This window comes from Ambystoma mexicanum, chromosome 4q (assembly GCF_040938575.1).
Source record: "Ambystoma mexicanum isolate Mex_15411 chromosome 4q, UKY_AmexF1_1, whole genome shotgun sequence".
In the NCBI taxonomy this organism is placed as follows: domain Eukaryota; kingdom Metazoa; phylum Chordata; class Amphibia; order Caudata; family Ambystomatidae; genus Ambystoma; species Ambystoma mexicanum.
The window spans coordinates 891,527,735-891,547,399 of record NC_090928.1 but is presented as its reverse complement, the minus strand read 5'-3'; the positions used below and the strand labels follow the sequence as shown (position 1 = coordinate 891,547,399).

At 47.4% G+C, this 19,665-nt stretch overlaps 1 protein-coding gene across 1 annotated transcript in view; it reads right to left on the bottom strand.

Moving 5' to 3' along the window:
- Window positions 1-19,665, bottom strand: part of LRPPRC (leucine rich pentatricopeptide repeat containing) — a 1,926,342-nt gene that overhangs the window by 1,025,038 nt on the left and 881,639 nt on the right. Inside the window, exons 21-22 of the mRNA XM_069608459.1 lie at window positions 7,418-7,548; window positions 6,908-6,993 (exon numbers count right to left, since the gene is read on the bottom strand). Coding sequence (XP_069464560.1) covers window positions 6,908-6,993; window positions 7,418-7,548 — 217 coding nt within the window. The remainder of the gene's footprint in view (window positions 1-6,907; window positions 6,994-7,417; window positions 7,549-19,665) is intronic.

Here is a 19,665-nt window from a genome sequence, read left to right as displayed (position 1 = left end):
ACTCCCGGCCTGCTGAACCTGTCCGCTTCCAGGTTGGATTCCCCCCGGAGGTGGACTGCCGAGAGGTAAATGTCATTTTCCAGGGCCCATTCCCAGATGCTAATCGCCAGTCTGCACAGAGGAGGGGGATCTGGTGCCTCCCTGCTTGTTAACATAGTACATGCTGTTCGAGTTGTCTGTCTGGATGAGGACAACCTTGCCCTTGAGAAGTGGTAGGAATGCTCCGAGCGCTAGCCAGATGGTGTTCAGCTCCAACCAATTGATGTGGTATTCCTGCTCCTGTCGAGTCCAGGTGCCGTGGACAGAGATCGTCCAGGGTGGCTCCCCAGCCCTTGAGCGAGGAGTCTGGTGATGGTGGTCTGCGGACAGGGTGCCGAAAGGGCTTGCCCGTCCGTAGGTTGCAGTCCATGGACCACCATGTTAGGTCTGGGTGGAGAGATGGAGGAACGTTGATCTCGGATTGCAAAACCTGCACCTAATTCCATGAGGCCGCGAAGTGCAGCTGAATCCTTCTCATCCTTAGTCTTGTGTGCGGCACGGCTAATAGGACCACTGCCAGTAGACCCAGGAGATGTTGGTACCCCCATGCCGAGGTCACCTCTTTGCTGAGGAAGTGGGCGGTGGCCCTCTTGATGGCTGAGATTTTGTCCTTCAACAGGAAGACCCTCTCGGAGCAAGTGTCTCAAATGAGTCCCAGGAATGTCAGTCTGCGTATGCTGCAGCTGTGACTTCTTGAGGTTGAGCGAGAAGCCCAGATCGTGCAGTGTGTGCATAAGGGCATGGGAAGAGCGGTGAACCGCTTCCGGAGATGTAGCCCTGACAAGCCAGTCATCGAGGTATGGGTAGATGTAGAGGCCCTGTGCTCTGAGGAGGGCTGCCACATCGTTTATGAGTCTGGTAAAGACCCTGGGGGCCGAGTTGAGGCCAAACGGAAGGACTTTGTATTGAAAATGGTAGCCCATGATCCTGAGCCGTATGAAAGCACGATGGGGCTGCCAAATTGAGACTTGTAGGTACACGTCCTTCAGGTCCATGGATCACATCCAGTCTCCTTTGTCCAATATCTATGCTATAAAAGATGGCGTAACCATCTTGAATTTTTGCAAGGGTAGGGAGAGGTTGAGGGCGGAAAGGTCCAGCACAACTCTCGGGCCCGCCTGGTTCTTCTGAATGGCGAAAATCCTGGAGTAAAAGACAAAGCCTTTCTGGGACGCTGGAACTTCCTCCACTACCTGGCTCTCTACGAGCAACCGGATCTCTGGCAAGAGTTGCTGTCCCAACCTGTGGGAGGGGAGGGGAGGAGGGAGAAGAGGCTGGGATAGGAAGGCGGTACCCCGAGGATCAAGGGGTCCGCAAAATTCTTGAGCCACACATGTGCATGGAGAGCAAGCCTGCCCCCAACCAGAGACACGAGGACCCGAAGGGGCGTGTCATGCCTTATTTCCCTCGGAGGCTGACGCTGAGGAGGGGGACTGGAAAAAGCCTTTATCCCCCCCCCTTTTGTTGTTTGCACCAGTTCTTAGACGGCGAGTGGTCCGGCTGCCTGGATCTGCATTTCTGGAAACCACGGAACCCTCCATATGTACGACCTTTTTCCGAGTGCTGCTGAGACTGGGTGTACGATTTGGGCGGGGTCTTTGTAAGAATGGATAGAGACTGCCGTTTGTGAGCTGTTTATTTTTTTTTTTCGGCCAGCTCTTCGTCCGTAGAGAAGTGGAAGAGGCACCCCCCCCCCCCACACACACACAGTAACTCTAGAATGCGCTCCTGGACATTAAGGTTGAATTTCGTTGCCCGGAGCCAGGCTGTTCTTCTCATGTCCGTGGTAATGCAGATGGCATGGCCTGAGGTATCGATATGAGCCATTGTGGATTCCATGAGGTCATGCGCCACAAGCTTGGCTTCAGCTAGCCCCACCTTAAAGCGCGATTGGCACTGGGTGGGGAGTTCGGGAGGAAGTCCGCAATTCCCCGCCATAACCTTTGGTTGGCGGCAGCCAGCATGGCATCAGCGTTGGTCTGACGAAGGTGCAAAGATGCGTTGGAGTAGATTTTCTTACCGTGTCTCCAAGATCACCTCCTCCTTGCCTAGCAGCCCTGCAGAGGAGGAGGCTGAGGACGACTGAGGCTTGGAATATAGTGATGCTGCAGCGATCACCGAGGAGTGTGGTTGAGGATGGGTCGAGAGCAAGAGTGTATCCCCCTCCATCTGCTTGTACTTGGCATCCAGGCGTCGATTGACCGGCTGGACAAAGTGGGGCTTGAGCCAACCCTTCTTGGCCAGGGAGACTGTTAGGCAGAATCCTGTGCATTGCCCTTAGGGACCACTACACACAATTAAGACTACAAGTTGCAATACAATTTTTACCTTTGGTACAAGCCTGTACTACTATGTGAAAGTGGTAGCAGTAGCGGAGCAGCAAGGCTTATCTCAAGAGTATATGAGCAGTAGCAGAGATTACACAAAGGGACCACAATTACTGTGACTCAAGCAAACTCTGACTCAAGGTTTCAGATAAAAAATATAAGTACATTTATTTTTAAACCATTTGTTATTAACACAACACTTCTATTAATTCAAAACCACACGTAAAATACACTACAACCAACCAATTAACTTTGGTACACTAACTCAAGGTAGGTACCCTATGTTTTAACGGACCAGAGTTGCAAAACAAAAGACGTTACCAGGAATATACCTGCGATCACTTTTTGACAGTAATGGCAGTTCGGTCTTACTAAAGAAACGCGTATCCGCGACAAGAAATGTTACCGGGGCAAAAACACACTTAGCACCTGAGTTAACCAGAAAGAGCTGGGGGCAAAAAATCATAGGCAATACTTTTGTCAAGACAGACAGAATCAGAGGACACTATTTGACGGAATGCAAGAGTCAATAAGCCGGAGCCAGTGTCAAGTGGAACCGGGTTCCTGTTGTCGAGGATCACACAGTCTGACAGTTCAAGATTCAACGTTGACAGGAGTACTTAGATATTGTCAACAGAGAAAGCAAAAATTATAAGGAGGAGGGAAAACAAGGGTAAGCCTTGGAGGCGAAGAAAAGGGACTCACCCTAATTCCTCAAGCAGAGCACAGTACCTTATTCAATGAAGAAGCTGGTGCCACGGCAGTTGTTCCTGTTTGTTTCCTACAGACCCACGGTTCCTGGAGCTTCGATGCGAAGGAGGACGTCGACAGGGGTCTGCACCACACAGGGATGAAGCCTGCAGCAGCGACGGTGAATAAAAGGTGCGCTCCTTAAAAACAGGAGAAGCTCTTCAGATGGCTATCCCAACCACTACAGCAGTGTGCAGCGGTTTCAACCAAGAAGAGGATCCTCTGGCTGTGAAAGATGAGCTAGTTTTCCCCACCATGCTCAAGGGAAGACAACTCCGGACTGGATCTTCTCTGGTTATCGAAGGGTAGATCGCTCAGGACTGCAGTAGGGCTTCACCGGGACGGGGTAGTTGCAGCAGCAGTCTTCTTCTCCGCTTCTCTTCGGTTCCTTGTAGTTCCCGGGGCGACTGACTTCTAGCCCAAAGAGAAGTGCCTTTTATGCGATCTCCCATTCACACAGCCTGGCTGTCAATCACGCAGCAGGGGGGGGTTGTCCAGCCCAGATAACCTCCTCAGCCAATCATGGGTTTCCTAAAATACCCTGTGCAGGGGGTGACTACACCCCTCCCTCACATTCAGCCCACCGAGACACCCAGGCGCCTGGAGGAGGGCTCCTTAGCAGAAGCCTGCCAAAAGTCAGTGAACAAAGGAGGCAAACCTGATTTGCCGCGCAAAGTAAAACACAAGGAGGACTTTAACAAAAAGAAATGGCGAATAAACCCGACCAGAGCCAAAAGAAAAAGTATTTGGTCAAGCGGGTTTATGTTCGAGGCTAATATAATAGCCTAAAACAATATCACGTTTATATAATATAATCGCGGGAGAAAAGTTAGGGTAGATACCACTGCCACCAGCCAAGTCTAAATGTTAAAAGAGCGAAACAATGCTCTAGGAGGTACAGATAAAAAGGGATACAGAGTAACCCTTTACAGTACTCCTTGTAAAATGGGGTGTACTGGATCTGTGGTTAAATGACTATAGTAAAGTTAATGGCAACTTTACCATTTTCTGGGGGACTGTAGTCAGCCTCAGAAATGGAGTCGGTGGGAAGTCTAAAAGACAACCCTGTGTCACTGCACTGAAGGTGCTGTGTAACACACAAAAGAAGGAGACTACTGAAGTGGTGTATTCCAGAGTCCACAATCACAAAAACAGGTAGAAGACACATGGCAAAACATGGGTAAGAGTGGGGGAAAATATCACACTCCTACCAAGTGAAAAAAAATAACTCCAGCAATCCAGCAAAGCTGCTGGGGGACTCACTAGGTGGGGGAAATTATCCATAAAATGAGAATTCGCCCCAACAGAGACTACATCGGTTTGAAGTGGAATCCGCGTGTTGGCAGAGGGGCGTTGCGTGAGGACTTCAGCCAGAACCCCCTCTGCCGGCTGTTCGACCTCGGGTTGGGGGAGACCCAGGTACTCCCCCAGGCCAGCAAGGGGTTTGTGGAAGGCCCTGGCTGAGGATGGCGTGTCCGGATCCTCCTCCATGTCAGTATTCTGCAGATTGGGTGGATCCTGTGGAGGAGGAGGCGTAGATGGCGCCGGAGGCTGGGGTACAGGGACCGCAGCCGGAAGCTGAGGAGGCAGAGGTTGGGGAGTTGGCTGTGGAGCCAGAGGAGGCGGCTGCACTGGGGCCTGGAGCCCGATGGAGGAGTCTGTGGTGCCGCTAGCATGGCAGGGATGACTTCCCTGGTGGCGTCTTTGATGATAACCCCCACCTGAGGAGACCTCATGAGGCCGAGGAACTTCTCAAAGAGCACCTCCTCACTGGCCAAAGAGGCGGTAGGGGGTGCTGACAGGGTAGCGGGGGGCTGCTGGAGCTGCTGCATATCCTGTACATATGGACGTAAAGGGAAGCTGACCTGCGCAAATGAGGGGTAGACTGTAGGCCACGTACCTGGTTGAGTCCAGTCTCACCTTGAAACTCATTTGTCGCAGAATTCCTGGAATGGCATCAGACGGGTGGGCTCTTTCTGGCTCGGTGGCCATTTTGTCGAGCTGCCTGCGACGTGGTGCTCGGCCCGCTGGGCCCTGCCTCGTCCAAGACTCTGGCGTGTGGATCACAAGGCGTACCTTGCTCCTTGCGCCTCGGCCCGGTTGGTGTGACACCCTCGACCCGGGGGTCGGTAGAGCTGCGTTTAGGCACCCCCTCGGACGTATTGCCGGTATTAGGGCATAGTCCCTCAGCCATGTTGCTAGTAAAAGGGTGGAGCCCCTCGGGTGTAGACTCGGTAAAAAAACCTTTCGGTCCCTCAACACTGCACCCAGGAGGATCCGAGGATCCCTCGACCCGAAGGCCGGTAGCTGCAGCAGCCTCGGTGCACGTGCCGGTAGAAGGACATGGCCGGTCCCTGCCACGCAGGAGAGTCCCTGGGAAGGAATCTCCCTTGCGGGGTGCGCTGGAAAATATCGGCCTTACCCTTGGGCCTGGTTTGATGCTTCACAAAGTTCTTGAGATCCTTTGGAAGCGACCTCTGGAAGAGCTCCCTCCACCTGGCTAGTCTGTTCTTCAGCGCCTTAGAGGACAGCGAGTTACACGCCGAACATGATTGCCAACCGTGTTCTGGGCCAAGGAAACGTAGGCAGAGGGCGTGGGCGTCTGAAGTTGGGAAGAGCCTGTTGCAGAATGGACACCTGCTGAACCCTGTAGAAGTCGACATGCGCCGTGGAGGAGCGTGACGCCTGAGGACAGAGTACCTGAATGATAGATAAGACAAAAAGACAGAAGTATCCGTGCGTGGAATTACATGGCCAAAGCCAAACCCAGAAATGCTGTTGAATTCGACCCGTTCCCGTCGAAGCGGAAAAGGGGACTGAAGTGTGGCGCCAGAGGGCAGAGTCGGGGCAGCGCATGCACCCTGGGCCACGCCCCTGCGCACCTTTAAGTTTAAAGGGGAAGGTGGTTTTTTCTGGTGAAAAAGGTTCCGTCTCCCGTACCTTGGAAGGAACGTCCATACAGTATGGAGGAAAGGCGACAGAACATAAGAGTACAATGGGTCAAGCTTGCTGGCAGTTTTCACTTTTATTTAGCGCTGTTAGAGGTGTACCTAACCCAACGTAATGACCCTCAGGTGTGTCTGCAGTATTCAAAAAAGTGACCTGTACATCTCTGCAGCCGGACTCGCAGTCTATCAGCTTCAGAAATCCAACAAAGCATCAAGTACCTTTATTGATGCTGCCAGCGTGCTCTGCAGATACTGAGCAAAGTGCAGCTGGTCAACATTTGAAAAACAATATTTAAAGAAACATCCATCTACTGTGAAACCAACAGTTTATTTCAGTTGTAATGAAGTAGAGGGCAGCACCTTGACAATATTTCAGGTACAAACATATTTTCGTGGTGGGGGGGGGGGCAGGGGAGCGCGATTTCCCTGCGTCTGCTTGCACTTAACATGCAGGTTATACTTCTAGATTTTATATTCAGCCTTCAGCCCTTCTGAAGCACAAACAAATCCATTAGTCTGGGCACATACGCAATTTGTGCCATAAGTCATGATCTTCAAATTCAATCCAAACAGCAATGCTAATAAACATGAGCTGCCGAAATGCAAAAAGCAGTGAGCTGTGCAAATGTAAATGACAAGCCTGCCAAGCCATTACAACTAATGGCCTGCACTGTCCAAGGAGCTCTAGCTGAATTCACATGCAAATGTGTATGCAAAACGGTCAGGCACTTTGCAGGGCATGATATACCATTAATATCAACTCATGGTTGTATTCAAATGGCAAGATACCTTTATTATATAGTAGGTAAACACAGAGGGACAAAAGAAAGGAAAACGCCTTACCGTCTAGTCTACCATGCTTTGCACAGACCTTCACCAGGGACAAATACTTGTTTGTGTCGAGTGCAATTGAGGAGTCCTTACGTTGGCTAAAACAAAATAAATGCAAATACACACGTTTTAAAGAAGATCCAAATAAAACACTTAAGTCCCACCAGTTTCTCGCATATTAGTTATTTTGCAGTTGAACTAATTAGGCAAAGCATATTACTCAAGCTTTCAATAGGGGGGCTAAATTCTCCTACAAATATTGCATGGTGAAGAACAATGTGTGTGCATGTGTTGTGCGTTTTTTTTAGGAATCCAATTAAAGACATGTAAAACACAAAATGTGAATGTTGAAGACAATGTGGTAAAGCAAGAATGCTACAGCGTGGTAGCAAAAACATCCACTTTTGGAGAAAATATTTCGCCATTTCATATCAGTTGTTTGAGGGAGTTAAACGTGCCCACATCTTAATTCGGCAAGTTGTGTGTAATCAGTATACAACGGTGCGCTATACATGTACTTACAGTTCTTGTCTCAGGTTTAGGGCCTCGTCTACGTTATCGTATCGACAGCACGCGTTTATTAAGGCTGCATAACCACCAACAACCATGTCCGTTTCGTACTTGGCTTTTACTTCAAGTGCTTTTTGAAGGTTCTTGAGGGGAGAGAGACACAAAGAGGCGCACAATGATTTAGAAAGTTGTAATTCATATGACACAGGAAAGGCATTTACAAAGAAAAAAAATGGGGCAGGACTCGGCACTGACAAACAAAAGCCTGTGTTGTGATCAACTAGAAAATCATTCCGTGCACAGTCATCCACCGAAGAAACCACGAAATCTCCCCCCTCCAACCACGCCCGCCCAACCCCCAAAACCACATATCCATTCTGTCCTAGAGTATGCATTTTTTGAATGTACCCTTTAACAAAGCACCTGTCGTTCCAACTGTCCAAACATTCCCTGCAACCCAAGTTTTTCTTTTTGCAATTCTCTGCGTGGGGTCTCATGCTAAACGTGAACAAAAAGTAATTTAAAGATGCTGCCACTGCGCAAAGAAATCAAATCCTTAGCGCCCCCTTTCACCAACCAAAAGAGTTCCTGTAGCATGTGAAATAAGGCTACGGGTGCATTTAAACAATTTCAACATCCCTTTGATTTGCACTAGATTTAAATACAATATACGGAATGCAGTTAACCCATACTGTGCAGAGTTTCACCTCTATATAAAACCAGGGGTATTGCAAAAGCTTACACCGAACAAGGAAGTGGACTACTGGCTAGTGATAAACCATAAATTGCAGACATACTTCTAAAGAAATATGAGCTACAGCTTGACGCCCGCCTGATGGAGACAGGGGCCCCTTTATCCCAGGAAGCGCTTTCCGCCTCCAGCAGGAACATGGAATTTCAATCACCACATTAACAAACTACTGCAATTTGACTTGCAAATAACGGCTCTGTGTATCAGTTGCCTGACAATCTGGATAGAAGAGACCTGAGCCTTGGCTTGAAAGGACATTTGGCATGTATGACAAACCTATCACTGCCGTTGCCATCATTCATTTTTCAGATTGTAAACAAACTCATGCAAACTCCAAAACATGCCACTCAAGAAGAATGTCAAATTAACCTATCTTTATATTTAATTGCTTTAAACAACCATTCCATCTGTTATATGTAACCGTATTAAGCTTCAAAAGCGGTGGAAAGCTTTAAATAACGGTTTGCTTGTATGACGTTACCATTCACCTTAGCCTGTACACTCGCATTTATTTTAATTTTCAAAACCACTACTGCTTCCCAAACACGGAACATTTTTGGAAATAAAAGGTATACGTCAATGTTTGTGCACATTCTGGGGTTTTACAAGTGTCGTCTACAGTTCGAAAATCAAATACGATTCAACTGTATGTTCATGTTGGCATCCACCATCTTGAAAGACTTATTTATGGGAGTAACAAACGGGACAAAAAAAGCACTGGCTTCATGGCAACCCATTTGTGTTCTCAGAATCTATGCAATATCTCTGCCTACTGCGTCATACATGCTATTTATTATAATTACCAAGTAGATTAACAAATTAAATCTCTTGGTGATGTTCTTTCAGATGGATTAGGCCTTCCTCCCAAACATTCCTCATCTTAGTTATAGGGGGGGCACCGAATAGTAGATTAAAGCATTCGGCCGAACACCAAATAGTTGGACAAGTATTTGGCCAGGCCGAATACTGAGCATACTAGTTGCCTTTTTTAATAAATAAAGCAAGCTCTCTGGGGAAAGGCGAGTGCTGTATATGTGGCGTGTATAGATCTGACAGCAGCATTCGAGAATGTCAAAAGAAAACTTTTATAGCAGAAATTGGCTGAATGGAAAAGACTAGGGGCCTTTTAAGGCTGATTGTGGTCGTGTATGAGAACGCTAATATTAAGGTTAAATAGAATCATAATGGTGACTCAAGAAAAATCCCAACGTTTATGGGAGTCAGACAGGGGTGCATTTTAGCTCCCCGTCTTCAATTTATATGTCTCAGATGTGGGAGAGTCATTGGTGAAAGCTGTTTTTGCTTCTCCTAAACTGAATACCCAGCGATTAACATGGCTCTCCTTCATGGACAATTTTTCATTGTTTGATTAGACTCCATTGGGCTTTCAAAAGTTGATAGATGTTTTTGGGTTATAGGCAAAAAATAATAGTCTATCCATTCATGCCAATAAAACAAAGGTTATTCGGTTTACGAAAAAAAGGAATAGTACATCTTTTTCCTGGTGGAACAGGAAAATAAGTTTGATATTGTTGATCACCTCATCTCCTTAGGCTTTCCTATCTTTTCCAAGGCCCGTTAAAGCCAATATAAGAGTATATTTTAAAACTTTAGGTTTGGTGAACCAGATTAGTAAGGTTGATGGAAAATATGGAACATTTTCAATCTTACCGGTTTTAAAATGTTATCAAGGCAAGATTGTGCCAAAATTACTCTACAGCATTGAGATGTTGAATCCCTCAATTCTGAATCTGTTGCCGGTATTGGAGGCTTTAAACTGGAGATAAATATTGAACTCGATAAACATCAACCCAGCTGTGACTATAAGATTCGAATTTGGTATTCAATCCCTCAGAGCTAGGGGAATTTGAAACCATCTAAACCTATTTAGAAACATTTTGAATGCCGATTCAGACACTCCATAGTGATATATTTGAGGTTATCAACAATCACCGTGAGGTGGGCTTCTCTATCGTTATAATCCAGTTTGGTAGAGTATGCAATCATCATCATCCTACATTTTTTTTAACAAGAGATCGGGTTCAGCCGTGAGGAGCTTCTGTTTAGGCCATAGTGTACAAAAAACGGTTAGGAATATGGGATTGGATAGAACTGTAAAAAATGCATGGTTATTCCTCTAACTAATTTAGAGACTGCAAACAAGAAAAGTGGAACCTTAGCCCCATTTCTATCGATCTACCCTAGTCGGTCGATAAGGAATGAATTCTTGAGTTTTCTATGGAATTTAAATTCAACCAAAGAAATCCTCCTACGACATAAAAAAATTGGAAAAAGTGACGAATTGTAGATTCTGCGAGTCTGAAAATGTGGTGGAAACAATCGAGCAGTGGATTTCCAAGTCCTTCAATATTACTGATATTTAGGAGAAAAAAAAGTTCTTTGCATCATATAGACCTTAATTATTTTGGGAAAGAGGTTTGAGAGGCCTAGTAACGTAGCTGTAGCATGCTTTCTGAGATCATTTGATTTATTGCAGGGTAATTTGTGAGTTGGATAAACTCGCAAAAATGTTTTTCATACTCATAAATTTCCTTTTAGGTCTGTTTAATTCTTCTAGAAAAGACATGGTATACTGTAACTTGCATAGGAATTGTTGAGCGTGGCTGAGTTTTACTGTAATATGGTGTAATGACATTTTCAATGTTATTTCTGCATCGTTTTTGAAATTTCATGAAATGTGTTTTATTTGTAAACTGTTGATTATTCAACCATGTAAAAATAAAAAATAAAGTTATGTAGAGAAGAATACTGAATTAAAAAGACACTTTAAAATATGTATATACATTCTTTATTGCATTTCTTGTCTATGGAAGATGTTTGTGTAGAAGACTATGAAAGGTGTTAGGGAGCATTCTCTGTATAGGCTAATTTCCCAAACCTAGTGAGTCCCCCAGCAGCTTTGCTGGATTATTGGGTTTATTTTTTTCTCCTGCTAAGAGTGAGACTCTTTCTCCCACTCTTAGGCATGATTTGAGAATGTCCTTTGACTATGTAATGTGTTTTATGGGCTATGGGGCCTTTTACTTCATAGGGCTTCATGTGTTTTTGGTATGTGTTACACAGCACCCTCAGTGCAGTTAACACAGAGGTGTCATAGTGACCCCCAAACATAGACTCCATACCCTGGGACTGACTACTGTCTCCCAAGGCATGGAAAGTCACCATTGCTTTACTAGTCTCAAATTGTGAACAGAACCAGTACAAAGCATCATACTGTGGAAGAACTGGTAGGGGTAATTAGATTGCCCCTGGGTCGGTTTTCCAAGGGGGCACTGTCCAGTCCCCCCTTGTCGAGTTTCTGGCTGGTGGCAGTGGATACCACGCGAAATATTCCACCGGAATATTTCCTATGGGATTTTCTCATTCATTTTAAACGCACCACTTTTTTGGTGCAATGTTAAAGATACCGCCGGGTTATTTAATATTTATTCCCCGGTTGGGTCTTTTTGCCAGGACTCGTTTTTAAAATGGCGTTTGTGTTCGCCTCTGCAACTCCAACCCAAGTCGAGCCCTTTGTTCCACTTTTGGCGGGCTTCTGCACAGAAGCCTCCAAAAGTGGTGCCACTCTGTCTGGGTCTACAGGATGTGTGGGAGGGGGGAATAGGCACCCTGGACTGAGTTGCCTCGGCAACTCAAGTCGCACTCTTGTGTGATTGGCCCAGTGTGAGCCGCCCGGCTCACCACTTAGCATGTTTGAGTGACAGCTATGACTGATGAATGGGGGTTTTCTGCATGAAAGCAGGGCTTTGGGGACTGGGACTTCAGAAGTCGCCGCAGGACCTAAAGAATCCGAAGAGGGAGAAGCTGAGCCGACCTGCAATGACGACACCACCGGTGGAGCCCTGCTGAACCGACTCACCACTTCCCAACGACAGAAGATCTTCTTCCAGGAGAGTCTTCTTCCTTTGAGCTGGTGGGGTTAACCAGTTCGCCCTTTTTCGCCTTCCTGGATCGTCTCGTGGTCGAATTGCCTGTGCCAAGGACCCCGGCGGCTGGATAGCCACGCTTCACCACTACCGCGAATAAAAGGGTAGTACCTTTTAACCGGGAAACTCCACGGCTGGTTTCTTCCCTGGCAGTGCAACGACCTTCAGCTTTCCTCCACATCAAGATCTTCTCTTCCCCTGGACGAAGCACAGACTTGCACCCGCAGCCAGGAACAACTGCCCCTGCTGGAGCTTTCTCACCATTTCAGGTGCTGTGTCCCGCCTGGTCTCCCTTGCAACAGACTGTTCAAGGTGTCCCGTAAATCCTTGACTCTCTATCCTGGGGTGACCTCGGACCTGTTAACTAACTTTTCTGAACTGATCCAACTCCTTTTGGAACTATCTGCAAAGACTCTTAAAGTGTATTTCAACTGTGTGATCTTGGGCACATTCCGCCTTGCTCTCTCCAAGAGTGGGCCTGGCCTATGAACTTTTTGCTGTACAGTAGACCCTGCCTTTCTTGACTTGCTGTGGTTCTTTAAGTGTTGGTATTGTGTGTTTTCCTATTTCTGCCTTTTCTCTCCCTTTTTAAATCATTATTGCAGTGCCATCTATGGTTACGCGCTCACCTCTACTTTGCTAAATAAGTGGTGTACTAACCTAGACTTGTCGAATAATTAATTAGGGAGGTGTATATGTTTCTAGTGACTGTTTGAACTTGCTCGACATATTAGTGCCAGTGTATTTTTACAAGTCTGTTTTTAAATAAATTATATACTTTTATACCAAAGCTCTGGTCAGTGTTTGCTTGTACTACTGTATTTTTGTACCTAATGTGTATACTCTACATACTGCCTAACTCTTCTTGAGAGAGGTCTGACTGCTCAGCCACAGCTACCAGGTAAATCTGGGTGGTACAGACTGCTACCAATTGGGTTTACTGCTAACACCTGTAGTCTTAAACTTTTTTGCAGTGGTCCTTAAGGGAACTGCACAGGTTTCTGCCTAACAAAAGGAATACCTAACCAGAAAATAAACTGTTTAATAACAGTTTGTATTTTTGTGCATTCATAGGTGTTGCAACCAAGACTAGCCCAAAAGTATAGTAAGCATGTATGATGCAATCTGTTAGGCAAGATTGTATGCAGTACCCTTTGCGTGCACTACAATAACCTTGACCTCATAGCAATAGGGACCGAACCTTTGGTACAAGTCGGAACTACACAGGTTGGTAGTGTGGTCGAGCAGCCAAGCTCATTTCAAGAGGGGTCAATGTAAGCAGTAATGTTGTGATAGTTTCACAGTAGCAGTTATTCAAATAAACACTTACACTCAAGGTTTGTTGATAAAACAATTATTAATTTATTTCAGTCAGATGTAAAGCCTTCTTCAGAAGGGAGCAATATATTTAACAATTAGAATACACTTCAAAACACACTTAGTTTCTCTAAATTAGATGATACCCATTGGGGATGGAACACAGACACTTCCTACACCCTCAGGTGACTTAAATAACTAGGACACTGTGGACATTGATTTATCACTTCGTACATTTAGAGCAATACTGAGTTTGTGTAAAAGACAGAATAGAGGAATAAAACAAAGGTTAACAAATAATTTCACAAACAGGTAAGTACTTTTGGAAACCTTCCAATGGCAAATACGTTTTAACCCTTTCCTGGGGAAAAGGTAAAGCACAGAGTCAAAGGTCAGAAGAGTCTCTCAGGGAGCCAGGACAGCCAATGTTAATTGCACAATGTTAAAGGGAGCTGGATATCTTCTTTGCAGGTAGGTAAAAAGTCTTGCACAATGTTTTTAGAAATGTTTGTAGAAAATAGAACACTTGAAGGGCCACAAGCTGCGAGGCTTGTGAAGGGCAAATCTTTAGCAACTCTGCAAGGTAACCAAGACAGGTCTCAACTGAGAGCAAGTAAGGCTACAATACAAGAGGTACGTTCTTAGACTTTACAGTACCTCTGGTTAGAAGAAATGGTTCCAGCTGGCTTCTGTTCCTCTACAGCTCTGCAGATCCTGTTCCTGAGCCTCAGTCGTTGTGACAAGAGGGAGGACGTCTGCGGACTCCTGCTCTGCAATGGGAAGGTCAGCGGCAGCAATGGTCAAACTACAATTCAGCTGTTCTTCAGTGTTTCAGTTCCTCGCTTCTGACAGCAAATAGCAACACCGCAGTTCTTGGCTACCACTTCAGACTTTCCTCGCATCTGGGGTCCAGCACTCTGTTGAGGTGGCTCAGGCTTGGTCAGTCCTGCGTCAGGGAAGTCGGGAGGATTTTCACAGAGCTCGGGTCCGACTTAAAAGCAACGCACACAATCTGGTGTTCCTCTCCATGATTGTTCGGTTCCAGCAGCACCTACAGTGGAAATAAAACCAGCTTTGAGAGGATGTCCAGACAGACTTACTTTGGAGTTGATTGGTCCCACCAACTCAAAGGGAGGAGAAGTCCTTGCAGGGCGTCTCTAGTCGAGGGGAATTCAGAGCTTCAGCAAAGCAGCAGGGCTTCACTGGGCAAACCAAGGGTCCAGGAGTTGCAGCAGGTGTCTCTTCCAAGTTCTTCTTCAGATTCCTTTGTGCAGTGGTCAACTTTGCCTTCCAAGCTAAAAAGCCTTGCCTTTTATGCAGGTTTCTCCCATTCATTCCAGCCTAGCTACCAATCACACAGCAGGGTGGCTGTCCTTGCCAGACAGCCAGCTGGCCAATCACCTTTGTGTGCATTCCTGTAACCAAGGGGATTAAGTATAGGGAGTTTCCTCCCTCCCTTCCTGTCCCTGCCAGACATACTGGCACCACAGGCTGGCTTCACTTGTGAATCCCGCCAAAGACAAAATGAACAAAGGGACCAAACCTGGTTTGGCGCGTTCCTTCACAACAAGAAATGGCGGAAAAAGACGACCAGGGCCATTTTGAGGAAATGGGCACCCACAGGTGCATTACCGTGGCTGCGAGCGCAGGCTGCGGTAAAAGCACAATGGATGTAAAATGTAAACCACTGGCAACAACCATTAAATGTAGGCAGGGTAACAAACATGTTACATGAGAAACTAGACAAAGGGGATACTAGGTAATCCCTCCAGCACCCTATGGTAAGTGTGCCGAGTCTAGAAAGTTACAACATGTAAGTAAAGTCAATTTCACTTCACTGCTCTTGGAAACAATAGTGTCACCAAGAGAAGGTATTTAAACCTTTGGGAAATCTAAGACTTCCCTGTGCCACTGCACTGAAGGTGCTGTGTGTCACAATGTAAAAGATGCCTATGGAGTTTGTCAGACTCCAAAGTTAAAAGAAACACAAGGTCAAAATCACAATAAAAATACACGAGAGAGTGAGAAAAAGGGCTCACTCTCCCCAGTTTAGAAATTAAAGGAATGGTGTGCTCAAAAATGTTATTGGCTAAAAAGATGGCCCATAATCAAAAATATATATAAGAAATTGTTTTAAACAAAGTCCCTATGTAAAGTTTTGAGTAAATGAAGCTCAACATCTGAAGCACTATGAGGCATCCATTTTGTGAAATGGATGAGCATCCTGTGCTGCCCTTTCGGCACTAAAGAAGCAAAAGCCAGCCAGCTGTAATAAACAAAAGCTACTACTGGATGGCTTTTGCTTCATTGGTGCCGAAGACCAGAGAATGCAGGCAGGAAAGTTGCATCTAGGTAAGTGCATATTTCTTTTTTAAATAAGCACTGCAAATATAAAAGCTGCGGTTTTCTTTCTAAGTTTTCCGGGCTGGAGGAGCCCGTAAAACTTAGAAAGAAAACCGCAGCTTTTAAAATGTTGTATTTATGTTTGCGGTGGCTTCAGCTTGGAGTCCTCTGGGCTCCAAGCTGAAGCTACAGCAAACATAAATACAACATTTTTGTATTTAAAAACGCAGAGGTTTTCTTTCCAAGTTTCTCGCGCTCCTCTGAGCCAGAGGAGCCTGAGAAACTTAGAAAGAAAACCACTGTGTTTTAAAATATAACCGCGTTGCATTTCTGCCTGAGGCGGCTTTCACTTTAGATTCTCCTGGGCTCCCCCAAACCTGAGGGAGCCCAGGAGACTCCAAGCGAAAGCCGCCGCTGTGAGAAATACAACGTTGTTGTATTTATGATTTCCGTGGTTTTCCAACCACGGCAATCACAAATAAAACAACGTTGTATTTGTAATTGTTGTGCCTTTGCTTTTTGCCTTCATTTTATGTTTTCTGTGCTTCCCGGGGCTTGGGAGCACCGAAAACGTAAAATGAAAGTGAAGGCAGCCTCCTCAGCTCATGTTGAGCTCTGCTCTGGCTGCAGTAAGCAAAAGCTCCCAGTAGCTGCTTGTTTAGTGCCGGCAGGGCAGAGCGTAGGAGGCTGCCTGAAATGGCAAAATGGATGCTCCCATGTAAACGCTTTGAGCCTCGTTTGCTCAAAGGTTTACATAGGAATTTTCATCAAAAATATGTTTAACCCCTTAAGTGCCAAGGCCGAGGCATCTTGTCCTTGGAATTCCCCCTCCAGGGTGCAAAAGATGAGATAGCTCGTCCTTTTTGGCACTCTGTTTTGAGCGATCCCTGCAAAGCACGGATCGCTCAAAACAGTAATCCAACCCTCGGGCTATGTGAGGGGGAGGTCCCCCCTCAATGTCAGGGGGCTGGATTACCTTCAGTTTCACGTCGGCGTGCGTAAAGCACGCCGTCGTGAAAGTAATTTTCATCTCAGCAGCCATTTCGGGCTGCTGCGGTGAAAACACAATGTGAGTCTCCACCTTTCTCCCCCTCGATCTCTGGCTGTATTTCAAGCCGGAGATCGAGGGAGGTGTCGTTGGAGAGGGGCGATTCTCCCCTTTCCAAAAACACTTTTTGTGAAAGCCTTGCCGGGATTAGGGCGCAGAACGCTCAATCCGCGCCCAGCAATGCCCACTAGACACCAGGATGTCTTTGAATGCAGGGAGGAGATGGGGGCTACTTATAGTAAGCAGCCCTCGCCCCCCCTTCTCCCCAAAGCATGGGGGCACATATGTGCAGACCGTGGGGGCAGATGGCTGATCATCTGCCCCCAGGAAGGTGGGCAAAATAAAAAGAAATAAAAAAAGGAAATCCAACAGGAATGGAATGTGGGGGGGCCCTAGACACCAGGGATTTTTTTGGCCCCCGTGAAAGGGTGGTGGCTCTTCCCCTCCCACACCAAGTGGAAAGGGGGGCCGCCCCTTGTAGCCCTCTCTGGGGGCATATTGCTGCCCCCAGAAAGGAGTATATGAGGTGGCCCCCATTCAATTGGAGGTGGGGCCACCAGGTATGTGTGTGCAGGCCCCCTAAAGGATGGGCCTGCAGGTTAGGGCCCCCCTGGGGGCAGATGGAGGATCATCTGCCCCCAGGGAAGGAGGCAAAAGGAAAAGGAGAAAAAAAATAAAAAGGGAGATTTGGGTGGGAGTGGGGGGGCCACTAGCCACCAGGGATTTATTTTACAGAAAAGGGGGGCGGCCCTCTCCCCCTCACCCCAAGGGGAAATGGGGGCACCCCTTGTAACCCTCTGTGGGGGCAGATATCTGCTCCTAAGAAGGGGCATCTGACCCCAGGGAGGGCTGCATGAGATGCTCCCCCTTGCATTTGGTGTGTGGGGGGAGAGGGTCACCCCCATTACATTAGAAAGTTACCTGGTGGTTTAGGGTACCCCTCAGCCCCCCGCCCCTTAAAGTGCAACCTGCCATTTTCAATTATTTTCTGTTTACCAAACTTGCCTTGGCGCAGAGGGGCACATTGGTGTGCCAATCTGACCTCAGGGTGCCAAAACCTTACTGCCCCACCCACTGGGGGACCAGTCCCACAATTTATGGTAGCCCTCTCCCCCGCACCCCAAAAGGAGGGGGGTGTACCTCATACAGCCGTTTGTAGGAGGTCCAGGGAGGCCTGCATGAGGGGCCAGATTGGCACACCAATGTGCTCCTCTGCGCCAAGGCAAGTTTGGTAAACAGAAAATGGTGGACTACATTTTAGGGGGGCTGTGGAGCACCCTAAACCGACAGGGAATTTTCTAATGGGAAGGGGTGGTGGCCCTCCTCCCCCCCACCCACAATGGAGTGGGGGCCATGTCATGCAGCCCTCCCTGGGGGCAGATATCTGCTCCTAGGAAGGGTCACCTGAGCCCAGGGAGGAGTGCAGGACAGCCCCTCTTATCTGCACCCAGGGAGGGCTACATTTTTCTGATGTGACCGTAGGTAACTTTTTTGTTTTGTTTACAGCTTTTTCTACATGAGCAGCTGCAACGTTATGCGAGTACTGATTTTTGTTATTCAATGGTTAGGACCCACTGTCAATGGGGTGGGTGAGATTGGGGAGGTTTTGTTGGTGGTGTGGGTGGGAATGGGCCGTCTGGGCAGATATGTTGGTGGGCTGGGAAACAATTGCAGGGGCAGGCCACAAATTGGCCCCCATGCCAGCAGAACATTGGCGTTTCCCTGGAAGCGGACCCCTCCCATGTGGGTTGTCCGTCTGCAAGCCCAGGCTCCACCTCTGGCTGTGCTACGTTACAGACGTCACTTCCGGGGAGGAATGGGGATCCTGCCGGGGCTCCCTGGAGCTGCTGCTATGCTTAGGGGACGGTACACCCACATGTTACATGGATGTCCAAGGCCAGGGACATCACCTCCAACCATCCTGGAGTTGCGGCTGGGCACATTACAGCTTTCCTCTTTGGTGAGGTATTGACACACTGCCGGGACTCCCTGGTGGGGAGAAGCTGTAATGCAGGGCAGCCATGGTTCCAGCAAGCACCCTTCTCCCATGTGGGTCTTTGCCGGGGGTTCTGGGTAATACATTCTGTCCTCTTTTGGGAAATGCATGGGGTTCCCTGTTTTCATTGCTGGCTTCGACACCCTAGGCCCAAATCTGTAGGTTGCCCACATGAACAAAAAGTGCTCTGCCGAAAGGTTGGGGTTACCGGTGGGTTACCCTTTTCCTTTTGCGCCCCGGTAGGTGCACCCACACATGTGAAGTACCCGTGGGAATGCACAGAGGTCTGACATGCACGAAGCGGCCCAGAACGTATTACCCAGAACCCCAGACAAAGTGAACATTGTGTTTTTTCCCCACCAAATATCACACTTTGTCGGGGATTGTGGCTAATAAAAACTGGGACAATTTGCGCCAGGCAGACCTCTGCGGATTCCCACTGGGTTTTCTCTTTTCGGAAATGCATGGGGTTCCCAGTTTTCCTTGGTGGCTTGGACACCCGAGGCCCATATCTGTATGGTGTACCCGTCTGGAAAAATCATGAAATTCCGCTGTCTGAAAAGACTTGGGGTTGGGGGTGTTTTCGGCTTTCCCCTTGGCGCCCACGTAGGTTCACCCACACGTGAGGTACCGTTTTCATCGGGACACCTGTGGGAAGGCAGGACAGTAGGCCATGTGTTGTTGGCGGCGTGTTTCAGTGGATGAGCCGAGTGAAATGTGCGGAAATTCATTTTTTTTTCCCACATTTTGGATTTAGCCGGGGTTTCTGGGTAACAAACTCTGGGCTGATTTGCGCAAGTCAGACCTCTGCGGATTCCCACGGGTGTCCTTTCGGAAATCCATGGGGTTCCCCGTTTT